The 14,481-nt window shown below is 48.1% G+C and overlaps 1 protein-coding gene across 1 annotated transcript; it reads right to left on the minus strand.

Moving 5' to 3' along the window:
- Positions 1–1,962: 1,962 nt before the first annotated feature.
- On the minus strand, positions 1,963–4,909 carry arsa (arylsulfatase A). The gene is made up of 8 exons (XM_028958663.1): positions 4,525–4,909; positions 4,213–4,453; positions 3,876–4,094; positions 3,632–3,801; positions 3,437–3,561; positions 3,241–3,368; positions 2,769–2,871; positions 1,963–2,703 (listed from the first exon to the last, which is right to left on the minus strand). The coding sequence occupies exons 1-8, from the start codon at positions 4,737–4,739 to the stop codon at positions 2,405–2,407; spliced, it is 1,500 nt and encodes a 499-aa protein (XP_028814496.1). The 5' UTR covers positions 4,740–4,909; the 3' UTR covers positions 1,963–2,404.
- Positions 4,910–14,481: the final 9,572 nt, after the last annotated feature.

Consider the following 14,481-nt stretch of genomic DNA (forward strand, 5'->3'; position numbering starts at 1 on the left):
ATTTGAAGCTGAATGACCATTATTGTCAAACATTACTGTTTTAAATCACTATTTAGAATAAATTGTCATGTTAACGTAGCCACTGGTGACCCACGTGACAGCGTATTTCTTGGTGCTGGTCCAAGCCTGGATAAATGTGGATGGTTCGGTCAGGAAGGCCATCCGGTGTAAAACTTTTGCCATTTGTCAATTGTGTAGGACAACCAGACCTTTTGACCTGCTGTGGTGACTGTGGAGAATAAATCATGTTATAAGTCTTAATATGCAATAAAACGATTAAATATGAAGGTGAATTAACTGTCTTGCATTCCCGATCCGCCAAGGTACCACTGAGGTCCCACACACCGTGTCACCGTGTGCTGCATTTCACAATGACAATCACTTCACTTTTCACTTTAATCCACATTTACAGCTTAATAGAAAGGAAAAACTAGAAAACAAACGAGAATAAGAATAAGATGAATGATGAGTTAATGTGACTGTTCTTTGATTTTTGGGTCCCATCTCTTTCCAGTTCCGATATTCCTCCTTCGCTGATGCCACTCTGCACTCTATGTACTGTGAACGATGTCATAATGAAAACCTTCCATGTTTTAATATTATATAACAGTTTTAATATTCATGAGCCTGATGCAACTGTACAGTATCAATTCTGGCTTCCAAGCTCTCATATACTAATCATATACTAATATTATATAGTAAATATAAAATTAGTGATATAATATAATATTAATATAATATTAGAATATATAATATTATAATAGTCAAGTAAATATATTGTAAAACTATAGATGTTTGAGGAACATGTCTTCTCAGGCCTGGTTTAATGCTCAGCCAGGTGAAGTGGGGCCTGAGATGGGGGGAGCAGCGTCCTGGCCCTGACTCGGCCGCGGGTGGACAGAGGAGCGGAGATATCATTGAGAGACGTCTCTCTCTTTCTCTCTCTGGTGACTTTAGCAGCTGTGTCTCTGCAGTCCTGAGAAAAAGAAGGAAAGACACATTTTAGACATGGCAGCCACATTGCTGGAGACATTAGGAACACGCAGGTTTAATTGCCCATTTAAATAAAGTAAAAAAATGGTTTTCACATCATATTTAATTTACAGTATATTTACATTTACAGCATTTACCAGACGCCCTTATCCAGAGCGACTTACAGTGAGTAGTTACAGGGACAGTCCCCCCTGGAGACACTCAGGGTTAAATGTCTTGCTCAGGTCATGTGGTCAGTGTGAAGATACCCAGCATTCAGAGGGGCTCTGGTACGGTGATGACCGGCATGGACATGAGCACGGAAGGACTCAACTCAGTCGACTTCCACTGTGTGTAAGAGCAAGTATGGGTAGCCTGGTAGTGGCCTAGTGGGTAACACACTCGCCTATAAACCAGAAGACCCGGGTTCAAACCCCACTTACTACCATTGTATCCCTGAGCAAGACACTTAACCCTGAGTGTCTCCAGGGGGGACTGTCCCTGTAACTACTGATTGTAAGTTGCTGAAAAAAACAGGGGACAAGAACTCCAAACAGGGCAACTAATATGAACTTTATTAAAAAAAAAAAAAAAAAAAGTAAAAGTAAGGATTTGAACAACTTTGACCAATATCTGATGTGCAGTGACCACAGTCCACAAAAAAGTTCCCATATGAATGGTAATGTGAAAAGTGAGTCCTGTGACGCCACCTACTGGTGAGCAGAGAAAGAACTTCTCTGTCCGTATCTGCCTGTCCTCATGATGCGCCTCACAGGATAGTCACAGTGCAATGGGACCTGAATAAGTATTATTCAGTCTGTAACTACAAGTGGTGACCTGGTATTGATAAGCTTCTGATCAATTAAATATTAATTTAGTTTTGCTTCCCAATTACCTTCTTCAAGTACCATATTGTAAATAAATAAGAGTTTCAGGTTATATTCCTGTTGCTAATATATCTAGCCATCAGTAACAAACAGTACAAAAATGTTATTTTTTGTAATTAAATTTATTTCATAGATAACTTCTGGTGTGATTCCTGTGGAACATGAAGAAATGATCAAATCATAAAATGTCAATCAGGTTACATCAGCGAAAGAAAGAAGTACAAGCAATAAAATATTCCCAAGGTCCTTACAGTGATATATCAGGCTCCACACTGACACTGTAAACACTGTACCGTACACTAAACACTAAAATAATCAAACGTGGATCATCACACAACACATCAACTTCTGAACCGAACCTTTCCCTTTTTATTTATTTTAAAAAATCTTGGTCATGTGACGATCACTTTTCTACCGATTTCATGTGTCGGTCACAAGATCATCATGAGATCATCTCCCTCCACTCCAGAGCGTTAAACCTGTCCACAGAACGTCTGGGCGTCTGATTGGCCGGGTGGCTGAAATCCTGGGTTCTGATTGGTCCTTCAGCCGCAGCGGCAGCAGTCTGGTTTGGGGCTGCAGTCGGGCCGGCAGCAGGGTTCGAGCTGAGGGTCAACGCCCTTCCCGATCTCACTCTCGCCGAACTGCATGGAGGCCTGGAAGTCGTCCCGGACCTGCTGCATGCGCTTCAGCAGGTCCACGTATTCGGGGTGACCCTCCGTGGCCAGGTCGTAGTTCTCCGACGGGTCGGCCTCCAGGTCGAACAGCAGCGGCGGGTCGTGGGCCTTCAGGAACGAGGTCACGTGGCAGTCCTGGTCCGGGGTCGTGTCGCTGTGTGCCGCGCCTGGGCGGGGACGAGAGGAAATGAAGGCGTGTCCAACGTATTTCCAACGTGAAATTGTCCCTCACCTCGTGTGTAATAGTGAGCTTTGTATTTCCCCAGCCGAACCGCAAATACGCCGTACTTCTCACTGGGATCGGTGGGGTAGAAGAACATGGATTCCCTCTCACTCTGTAAGAAATGTTTTATATCGGTCTTAGTGCTCCCCGAACACTGGATCTGGAATATATATATATTCATATCACCATTTCCAGCCACTGCAGGACCATGGACAGACTAGAGGGACTCGTAGTCATGTTAAATTGACATTTTACAGCATTTACCAGACGCCCTTATCCAGAGCGACTTACAATCAGTATTTACAGGCACAGTCTCCCTGGAGCAACTTAGGGTTAAGTGTCTTGCTCAGGGACACAATGGTAGTAAGCGGGATTCGAACCCGGGTCTTCTGGTTCATAGGCGAGTGTGTTACCCACTAGGCTACTACCACATAAATCATCCCATAAAGTCACAAAACAGAAGTAAAACGTCACCACCTACACGTCCATGATGCAACAGGATGCTTTTCATGTCCACCCCATCCAGAGGGACGCTTGGCAGCTCAGCTCCAGCCAGCTCTGCGAAGGTGGGCAGGACGTCCAGAGTGCTGGCCAGTTCGTGAGTGACCCCTGCGAAACAGATCATGAAGGCCCACAACCACCGCCACAGCGCCAAACGAGGAAAGCCGGAGCGTTACCAGGCTCGATGGTCCCAGGCCAGTAGGCGATGGCCGGTTCCCTCATGCCCCCCTCGTACGTGGTGCCTTTACCGCATTTCATCAGGCCAGAACTCCCCCCGCGGGACATGCGCATCAGCTCCGGCCTGGGGGACGAACCCAGAGGTGAAACGGCCGCTCGGGGCGCCTTCAGACGAGCGGGGACTCCACACGCACCCGTTGTCAGCGGTGAAGAAGACGAGGGTGTTGTTGGTGACGCCGCTGTCCTCCAGAGAGCGGAGGACGGCCCCCACGGTGGAGTCCAGCTCCAGCAGGGCGTCGCCGAACGGCCCTCGGAGGGACTTCCCCGCCGCCCCTCTCCCGGCGTACTGAGGGTAATGCGTGTGCTGCAGGGGTACAGACGCGGCCGTTAGGGCGCCGGCGTTTACCGGAGCGGGCGAGGGGCCGCACCTCCACTCACGTGAGAGGGGTAGTACAGGAAGAACGGCTGCCGCCTCGCCGCCGAGCTCCTGATGAAGTCGGCGGCGAAGTCGCTGTACGCCTCCTCCAGCTGCAGGAAGTCCACCGGCTGCTGCACTATGACGTCGTCCTTCATCAGGGGCACCGTCACCACGCCGAGGTCGCACGTCCCGAAGCACTTGACGTCGGGAGGAAAGCAGGTCAGGTTGTGGCAGGGACCCTTTGGGAAAGAAGAACCATTACCAGGAATACGGAATGCCGAGCACACGTCTCTTTTTTCCCGATAAATGGATATGATTGATGCGGCTGCTCTGCGACTTGCGTGTAAATCGGGGTACCATGTCGTGGGAGTAAGGGATCCCCAGGAAGCGGTCGAAGCCCTGCTTCCACGGCAGGTACGTGCCGTTGAGTCCCAGCCCCAGGTGCCATTTGCCCATCATGGCGGTGGCGTAGCCCCTGGGCTTCAGGACCTCTGCGATGGTGGTCTCGTTCAGTGGGAGACCCCCCTTAGAACCCGGGTACAGCACCCCAGGGTAGATGCCGGAGCGGGTCTGGTACCGGCCGGTCAGCAGTGAGGCTCTACGAAGACGATCACGAAATGACCACATTGCGGAAGATCCAGCAGAAGCGCTGGAACATGCGGTCGTTACCTGGACGGGCTGCAGACCGGGCTGGTGGCGTAGAAGTCGGTGAACCGCAGCCCCCCCGCCGCCAGCCTGTCGAGGTTGGGGGTCACGGAGCTCGGGTGGCCGTAGCCCCCCAGGTCCCCGAATCCCAGATCGTCGGCGAAGATGAGCACGAAGTTGGGTTGCGGGGAGCCGGCGGAGAGAAGGCTGATCAGGACGAGCAGCGTGAGCGGACCCATTACTGCTCGCAGCCTGAAGAGGAATTCAGAATCGCTGGGTTACTGTAGGCCATCTTATCATAAAAACATAAAACATAAAAAGTCAAAGTTCTGCTGTAATGAACGTTTTACAGTTTTAATGCACAATCAAAAGTTGCGAGCAGCAGTTACAAACGGTGCTCGTCATATGATGACGATCACGTGACTGTGCCTTTTACCGCGCAGGCGCAGTTTGACCCCGTGGCATTGTGGGAAATGTAGTTTTACATTTACAGCATTTATCAGACGCCCTTATCCAGAGCGACTTACAATCTGTATTTACAGGGACAGTCTCCCTGGAGCAACTTAGGCTTAACTGTCTTGCTCAGGGACACAATGGTAGTAAGTGGGATTCTTCTGGTTCATAGGCGAGTGTGTTACCCACTAGGCTACTACCACCCTCGTCTGAGCGGCTAAAACAGAAATTATGGAATTATTAAAATAGTATATTTCCATCATGTATCGAACTGAATTAATAAGTACGTTATCCTGTGGCAAATATCTATACTTTCTACTGCACTATATTTCATTACGATTACGCTGCTGGTTATTTATATAATAGAATCAATAGCGAGAGGAATATTGGCACACAGGCAGCCATGTACAGTAAGATATACTGTATGGCCGACTTTTGTTACTCAAGCACATGTGCAACACACATTTATGAAATAATCACACATACATCTATACTTAGATGCATGTATGAAACTTTCATATGTGAACGTGAAAAAAACAACCGGCCCTTGTAAAATTATGCATTTGGGAAGACATTTTACAAATACTTTTAAAACTTTAAGCATATTTAAAAGCAATTACTTAAGTACTTATATATTACATAGTTGTACAAGAGTACATTTTGTACCTAGACACGTGCCTGAAATCATGCCTGATGATCAGCTTTTATTTTCCCATTTACGGCCTAACAGGCTCACAACTCACAACTAAAAGTCCAGTTGGTCACACATATACAGCTGAACATCAAAATGTAAAATAATTATAGAAGCACTTCCCTGCCCGGTGTGGGAAGGAAATTGGATGAATAACGACCGCAGAACCCGCTCACCAGGAAATAAGTAAGGAGATTTTGGAAGGCAGTTATGGTGGCTGAACAGGAAGATGAAAAGTGGGATTTTCGAAGTCCAAGTGGTAAAAAGGAATCGTAAAAGACGATTTCACAGTGTAATGAGAGTGATGATGAAGGTACCATGATGCCTGGGTGCGGATGGGCATCACGTTCTCTGATATTTGATGGAATGTGGAATCTGTGAGACCTGGCATCACCACTGCGGGTCACTGTCTCCTCACGGCTGGTCCCGGCGCTCCCTGTCCCTCATTAATATGTCATTAACGCCCAGGAGGCTCGTCTCCGGCGCACCTCTGGGCCCGGCCCCGGCCCCGGCGCCCTTGCCGCCGCCCTTGCCTGGAGTGGCCGGTGAGAAATGGATCGGCGGAGCGGTCGTGGGGCAGGGAGTGTCAGCGTCGATTTTCCACCCTGCCTCTCCGGTGCTGGTGTGTGTGTGTGTGTGTGTGTGTGTGATTTCTTTACTGTGCACCAGTGGCTTGCCTCGCCGCTGCAGCGCTGCGCGTGTGATCATCTCAACATCCCCCAGTTATTCTGTTTTGTTGGAGGTGGAGAATTTAACATTCACTTACATGTCCCTCTACAGGGCTGACCTACATTCTGCTCACTGTGTGTGTGTGTGTGTGTGTGTGTGGTAACAGTAATGAAGTCGCAGACTGGGCACAGGGGCTTAGATGGAAGAAAACACAACCTGTTTAGACCCCTGCGCCGCTCCTTCCCGGTGGGAAAATGGTGATTTTGGAAAATTCTGCCCTTCCGCTGGGAAACAGACGACGGTCGGGTCTGGAGCTCCGTACATTTACGCCGTTTGTAATTCTCCTCACGTCGGTGGGCTCGATACCTGTGACTGTACGGGTCGGTGAAGTCGCTCTCTGGTTTACATTTTTCTTTTTTGGACATTTTCGATGGCCGGTCTGTATGACTGACTGTGTGTGTGTGTGTGTGTGTGTGTGTGTGTGTGTAAGGTCTCCTAATGGCTTTAGTGACTTCGGTGCCAGAGTGGGATGTTCACACACAGCTGCAGTTACACCCACGCTGCCAGGTCCAGTCTGGGAAACGATTAAAATGCTTTTATAGCTCGGCAGGCCGCCAGCGTTTTGTTCTTAAATGTCCAAATAACTCAGCGAACGATCCCAACTTGTGGCCCTGCAATCCGATCGGCACGTTGGAACCATCTGGACACGGACATTGTGGAACTGGACATTGATTCTACATGATTGATTGGATTTAGGCCGTCCGAATTCCTTTGAATTGTTTAAAGCCGTACATATTAAATTAGTTCGGCTTGATTTTTTAAAAACGATTTTATTGATTTGCCGTTGAATCTGAATGGAAACACATATTCCTACATGATCAAACAATTTTCTTCTAACTGTGATCCATGTAATTCATTTAAGTTAATGAATGAGCATGACATCGGCATAAATGGGGCTGTGTAATAAACGGCACGATGGCCGGATATATAGAAAAGGACTCTAAATAACACCAAAGCCTCATAACCGCATCAACAGGGTCCTGACCGGCACCTGGATCAGGATGCAACGCACCTGCCAACAGGACAAAGGCGTGACAATGACAGATTGACAGGGCTTTGACTCCTCCCACTCCTGTGAGTGACAGACGCTCACTGGCGTCGCGGAGGATGTGCTGTGCCGTGTGTGCCATTGTGGCACGTTTCCTGCGACAGGTTGCGTTCCTGTCACTACACACTTCCCGGTGGCTCCTGCCAGGGCTGGGACGGTTGGAGCTTCCTCCTGAGAGGGTTCGGGGTCTGTAAATCTCGCTTGGTGAATGAATGCAGGTGGCTTCTGGTGTGTCTGAAATTGGATTTTAGCCTCGCCGTGACCCTGTGTGAGCCCCGCCACGCTCCCGGAGTGTAACGTTACCGCGGCCCACGGTGATTTATTTCCTTCAGCCCGACTTTATAACACAGCTCATCACCTGCCCGGCTACGGAGGAGTATTGATTGCCAATCATCATTTCCCCGGCAGCGGGCGTCCTGCCTGACCACGTTCAGATGAATAATTGAGGATGGTGGTGGTGGTGGTGGTGGGGGTTAGAATTACCTCTTCTTCGGTGTTGGGGAATGCTGGTGAATAATTCAGGCGGTGTGTTGGGTGTCCCTTCCGTTTCGGTGAAATCTCACTCTCTGGCACAGTGACGGAGAGGACGAGGGAAAGGAAGCCCCCTGTAAAACCTCGCCGGCCATAAATCCCCCGTATAAAGTCCCTCCGAAGAGGAGGAACGGTGCCAGGAACCGGGCACGCGTGACCCAGTGACCCACAGGACCACGCCGGCAGTCTGCATCAGCTCAGACACACAGCGAAAATGAGCTGATCGTGGGAATTCATCTGAAATATATGGAAGTGGGCGGGACCGGCGCGGCCTGAGCCTTTTTCCCGAGCTCTGCGCTGTTTTTAATAGCAAGTGAGTAACCGGGACTGAGTCTTCGCAACTAGTTACAATGATCAATTTTGAATCGAGTGAACGGTGCAGTTTTATGAAATGATCTTGTAATTGGGATCTGTAAGATGGGACGTCCCATCTTACAGGGCCATGGCGTTTCTGCATGGAGGTTCAACACCTCCGTTTTACATGTCCTTGTCGGACGGCATTGCGGCATTTGGCGGCCCTCCCCCGAGCCAAAGGTGCGAGGCGCCGGCCGTCGGGACCGCCCGCTCTCTTTGTCTTCTCCAGACAGGAGGCACCGGGGGCGTGACGTCAGAAACAGCGGGCTCTGATTGGTCTGTGACAGCTTCCTGTAGGTCAGGGGTATAAAGGATTGTTCACGTGTGGCAGCGGGGGACTCTTTTTCTCAGCTTCTTTTCCATCGGAACCGGGCCATCTGGTTCTCGAGTCTTTTCTCTCCTCCCATTTTTCTCCTGGATCAGGTGATGTCTCTGAAGCTTGGCTCAGACGTTTCTGTCCTTTTCTATCTTTTCCTCCTGTCTTTCATTTTGGTTTTCTCTGTAACATTGGTACCTTTCTACAAACAATATTCACGTGTAGCTGCAATAATAATTTACTGGTGTTAATAAAGTAGAAACCTCTATTGTGCCACGCCTCTTTCTGCCAGGTAACATCAAGTTGGAGTGGTTTGAATACAGTGCTTTTGAGAAGTTTTTACTCCATTCTCCTCAGTTTTACAGATCCATGTCTGTACGAGTGCACGGCTCTATGAGAAAGCAGAATCGATGGGAAGCCGGAGCTGTTAACTAAATAGTTAAAAGGTGGGAATAATGGCGTTTCTACACCTGTGTAGCCGCTGTGTGAATGCTGGAATTAAATCAGGATGCCGTGGAAGGTCACATTGCCTGGATGGCCGCGCTCGGGCCCGTCTCGGTCCGATGTGACGGCGTATTAGCCTTTGACAGGTTATTCATTACGGCGTTAGGAGCGTGCCTGCGCTTCGAAAGCGACTCTGGTCCTGCTTGTTAGATGTCACTTGCGGTGTCATGCCGGGCGGGGCTGACAAGCGCTCCAGCCCGGCTACAGGTGGCGCCGGCTGGTGACTGTGTGATCAGGCGGGGAGCGGCGCGACGGCGCTGACCTTTACAGCAGCGAGGCAACATAACAGCCTGAAGAGGCTCTCCTGTGAAGGCGCGGCAGCTCTGATACCATCCCTCCAGAACCCCGAGGGCCAAATGTAAAATGCAGGTGGCTTCTCTACGGACCTTCATCATGAGAAGCTCATGATGGTTCACCATTGTCTACACGCCGCCTATGACATCAGCTCACCCAGCCAATCCTGCGAGAGCCGGAAACATCTTTAGATACTAAACGCCATCAGCCATCGCTATTTAAACCTAAAGGGGTGTGCGTGTACAGAACCTCGTTCACTTGTAGAACGTTGGGATGGATGAGGGTGCAGGCCTGGGTCATAACGAACATGTTAATGACCTGAGGACACACAAGAATTCATGAGATGTTAATGATATCGGCGTCGGTTTGCCTTTTGCTCCAAAATGGACTAGAGCCATTAGCATTAGCCATTATTAGGATCCTCTCACTGGCTTTTTGGTTTCTGTAATTAATTTGGAAATCTATTACTGTTGCTAAATTCAGTCCTGCTGCCTGTTATAACTCTCATCGGCTTCCTGACGTTCTGCATACGCATTCTTAATAAAAAGTATTTAGTGAAATCTCGTTTTATTATTATCAACATCATGATGAACAGCAAGCACAGCACACGGTGACACGGTGAAACGTGTCCTCTGTATTTAACCGTCACCCTTGGTGAGCAGTGGGCACCATGACAGGCGCCCGGGGAGCAGCGTGTGGGGACGGAACCTTGGCGGTTCAGGATTACGAGTCCGCTAGGCGTCCGCTCCATATACAAGTACGTTCATAAACATTTAAAAAAAATGTTAATAAATACACTGTTCAGTCCAAGTTGCTTGCAGCAAGTTATTGTGTTGATGATGGAATAGTGGGACCACACAAACACACTCCAACTAAATGGGGTTCTGATCCAGACTCAGCGGTGATCAAAACGTGTTAAAATGGTTAAAAAGTTCTCTTTTAGTTCAGGACTAGGCTTAATCCATCAACTGACCCAAAATGTTTGTGATTCAAGAATGTTTTCTGGCCGCATATTTTAATCTGAGATGACGTGTTGGACCAGGAGTGGAGGTCTAGCAGGTCAGGAAGAGGAGCAGTAATCAAAAGGTGGCCAGTTCGAACCCCGATCCACCAAGGTGCCACCGAGGTCCCCTTGATGAAGGTCCCATCCCCACACACTGCTCCCCGGGCACCTGTCATGGTGCCCACTGCTCACCAAGGGTGACGGGTGCATTTAAAGCATTTATGAGATTTATAAAGCATCCAGAGCGACTTACAATCAGTGGTTACAGGGACAGTCCCCCCCCTGGAGCAACTTAGGGTTAAGTGTCCTGCTCAGGGACACGATGGTAGTAAGTGGGATTTGAACCTGGGTCTTCTGGTTCATAGGCGAGTGTGTTACCATCTAGGCTACTACTACCCACGACAATGACCATTGCTTCACTTTGTACATCTACAGAAACAGTACGTTGTCCACAGTGAATGTGACACAGCACTGTGTGGCTGTAACGCTTCAGGACTTAGAGGAAGAACATCAACTGCAACCACGGACGCAAGCAAGTGTTCATTTCAATGCCAGACACGTCTTCTCATTTGTATTGCTGAAGGAACACGAGCGGTTCTGCTTTTGCTTTGAACGTCTACTGTTTTCCTGTATAAAAGCTGGACAGAAGGTCCGTTACGAGGCAGCGGCTGCTTCAGCTAGTCAGAATGCAGTTTCATCCACTGAAAGCATTTGAAGGTCTAGACCTCACACATTAATTTTTTACCAGGACGCAGAAATGTGTCTCGTGTCATCAGGATCAGTGTTTAATGAGAACAATATGGCAGAATCGCCTCCTCCTCAGTGCTGGATAAAGACACACTGACACAACCATAACCACGTAATGACAATAATACGAATGATTGCACATTAACCATCGTTTACACCATTTTACACCAGGCACATTTATTATTATAGCAATGTTGCTTGTGACATTCAGAAACAAGCTTTGTGAGCTGTTATGTCTGTACAAATTCATAAAAAAATATTATTTCAGGGTTTATTGCTCAGCCCTATTATTCTAATTGTATTACTGTAATTTCACAATTTTCCTGTTGTCCAAATCCCATATTCTTCTGACTGTGGTTGTAGTAAAGCAATTTGACCCGACAGTAAATTCGGGCAGTTGAGAAGTCACCGGAACACGCGCAGTGTGACATGGAGCCATGTCCAACCTCCCAGGGAGATACAGACGGGCGGTGTGTTAATGTTTAAACAGATAAACGGCTGATGAGTTTAGACTCGTCTGCTTATTCCTCCGGTGGAGACAGGCAGTCTCACAGATGGGTGTGTGGCCATGAGGTTTAAGATTCAAGACTCGAGATCGGTTTATTGTCAGTACGACAGTATACACAGAATACTGTGTATGTAACTAAAGTCCCAGGTTCGAACCCCACGTCCTACCATCAGGACACTGAGCAGGACACTGAACCCTGAGCGTCTCCAAGGGGACTGTCCCTGTCACTATTGACTGTAAGGCGCTCTGGTAAATGTCGTAAATGTGCATGTGTTTGGTTGCCTAAATGAATTTGATTGGCTCCTGCTCTGCCACAAGCAACGTGAAGTGACGGACCCATAATTCAACTCAAAGTGAATGGGAAGCGGTGCTGTTGATGCCCTCAGCGCATATGTGTGAAGCCAATTATCTCTGTAATAGACAGAACAGGTCTAGAAATTAAGTCTTAAGAATGAGTAGTTTTCACGGTGACGGACACGGGAATCCATAAATACATAAATTGAGAGCGTTACTGAAGTGCTATTGATGTCTTGATGTTTTTGTTAAGGATACCAGAGGATACCAAGGATACTAGGCAGTGGCGACCTAGCGGGTAAGAAAACCGACCCGTTCAAATCCTGAGCCGCCAAGGTGCCACTGAGGTTCCCTTGATGAAGGTCCCGTCCCCACATGCTGCTCCCCGGGCGCCTGTCATGGTGCCCACTGTCACCAAGGGTGACGGTTAAATACAGAGGACACGTTTCACCGTGTCACCGTGTGCTGTGCTGCAGTGTCTCACGATGACAATCACTTCACTTTCATATTGCTCGTATGGCATATAAGGGTTTAAAACTCTAATGGTTTAAAACTGGTCTGGATTTACTATCTAAACCAGTATGTGCGTGTTCCATTTGTTCAGCCATTTCTTTATGTTTCATTAAATGATCTGCCTTCTTGTAACTGGTGTAACATTATGAGAAATAAAGAGGTTTATCGCTTACATGGATTTACCACGTAGGTAAGGCTAATAAAATGTGCCCCAAGCAGGACATTTTACAAACCAGAGCATGGACATTTATCACCGACTTGCAAATTGTGTGAAAAAAGGAAAGCAACGAATTGTTATCAGTCGGGTCTGAATATGATTCTCATAATTTGTCTTCAGACCACGGCTCAGCAGTCCTATAATCTATTGAGGACAAGAAAGGAAGCAAGTAATAGTATTAGTTACTGCACTTGAACAGCACAATAGTTCCTTTAAATCTTACATACACATAAAAAAAATTATTACAACAATAATAATAAATTTTATTTATTGAGCGTTTTTAACGTTACGCAAAGTAGCTTTACATTGGGGTGTACAAAAAGCAAAAAGGGTGTAAAACACCTACATTTCAACTGGATTCATACGATAAAAACATACCAATGTGTTTAAAGTCACCTTCACAAAGGACACGACAGGAATAAAAGAGACAGAACAGAAGACAGAACAACAGAGAATTGAAGATTTGACAAGAAGAAACTAGAATAATCAGGGTGATGGGTTAAATGCAGAGGACAAATTTCACTGTGTACTCCGTGTGAAGTGATTGTCACACGTGATACACAGCAGCACAGCACACAGTGCACACAGTGAAATTTGTCCTCTGCATTTAACCCATCACCCTGAGTGAGCAGTGGGCAGCCATGACAAGTGCCCAGGGAGCAGTGTGTGGGGACGGTGCTTTGCTCAGTGGCACCTCAGTGGTACCTTGGCAGATCGGGATTCGAACCAGCAACCTTCTGATACGGGGCCGCTTCCTTAACCACTAGGCCACCACTGTGTGTCACATGTGACAATCACTTCACTTTAAAGAAAATTGCCACGTCTGTACATGGTCTGACGGGTGGTGGTAGGGAATTCCAGAGAGAATTCCCAGGTTCGGGGCTTTGTCCTGACAGATGTTCACTCTACAAATGAACGTTATTAGCTGGGTTCATGTTAGTCGGGTCGGGCTCGTGCGGTAAATAAATCACGTTCCGGCCTCGGTACTGGAAAACGTGCCGTTCTTCTAGCTTCCTCTGCGCCGCGTCCGGTTATAAAGCAAATACAATGAACGAACCCTTCCCATTCACTTCCGGCGGAGCCGCGTGACGGACCAACACAAGGGATTATGGGATTGGCAGCGAAGAGCAGGGTTTCTGAGCGCTCATGCAAATAAGGCGCCAATTTGGCCGGCAGCAGCCAATCGGATGGTTTCCTGTAACCGCAGGCTGCTGATGGTTGTGGTGATATAAACCTCGAGCTCCAGCGGACCCCAGGCTGAAGCTGGGAAATAACCACTTAGAGGGGCAAGACAGGCAAAAGGCTTCAAACGTCTCATGTTTAATGCGACAATTCGGGTTTCTGATGCCGCAATAACGCCGCGCCGCGGAGGGACAGACGGGGAGAGGAGAAACCTCCTTTCTGCTTCATAATGGCTTACCTAGGGGGCTGAAGGCTAGAGGAGCTACAGCCGGGGGGTCGCGGCGAGTAATGGGGAGCTGTGCCCGGCCCCATTACCATATTCATGGGCACAACAAACCTGCTAATGGAGCTCCGCCCGCGTCAGTAGCTAAAGCTTTATTCCGGCAGACATGAGGCTGGCCATGACCCAGTGTTTGACCTGGACGCGAGGAACTCTAATGAAATTGTCTTCTATGTATGTATGAAAGTTCAAATCACTTTCATTTATCCTCTCCTCCTTTTCCTCCCTCCATCATCTCATTCACCACCATGCCTTTTACAGATCATCCATGGTCACACTTTCAGCCTTCCAAACATTTCACATTTACCAAATTGAAT

This window comes from Denticeps clupeoides, chromosome 17 (genome assembly GCF_900700375.1).
Source record: "Denticeps clupeoides chromosome 17, fDenClu1.1, whole genome shotgun sequence".
Taxonomy (NCBI): domain Eukaryota; kingdom Metazoa; phylum Chordata; class Actinopteri; order Clupeiformes; family Denticipitidae; genus Denticeps; species Denticeps clupeoides.

Excerpts from the sequence above, each read along its gene's own strand:
- arsa (XM_028958663.1), bottom strand. The coding sequence starts at position 4,739 with ATGGGTCCGCTCACGCTGCTCGTCCTGATCAGCCTTCTCTCCGCCGGC. Across the intron at positions 3,369-3,436 it reads GCCTGGGACCATCGAGCCTG|GGGTCACTCACGAACTGGCC; the intron begins GTAACGCTCCGG and ends TCTGTTTCGCAG. Across the intron at positions 2,872-3,240 it reads TCCTGTTGCATCATGGACGT|AGTGAGAGGGAATCCATGTT; the intron begins GTAGGTGGTGAC and ends CATTTCTTACAG.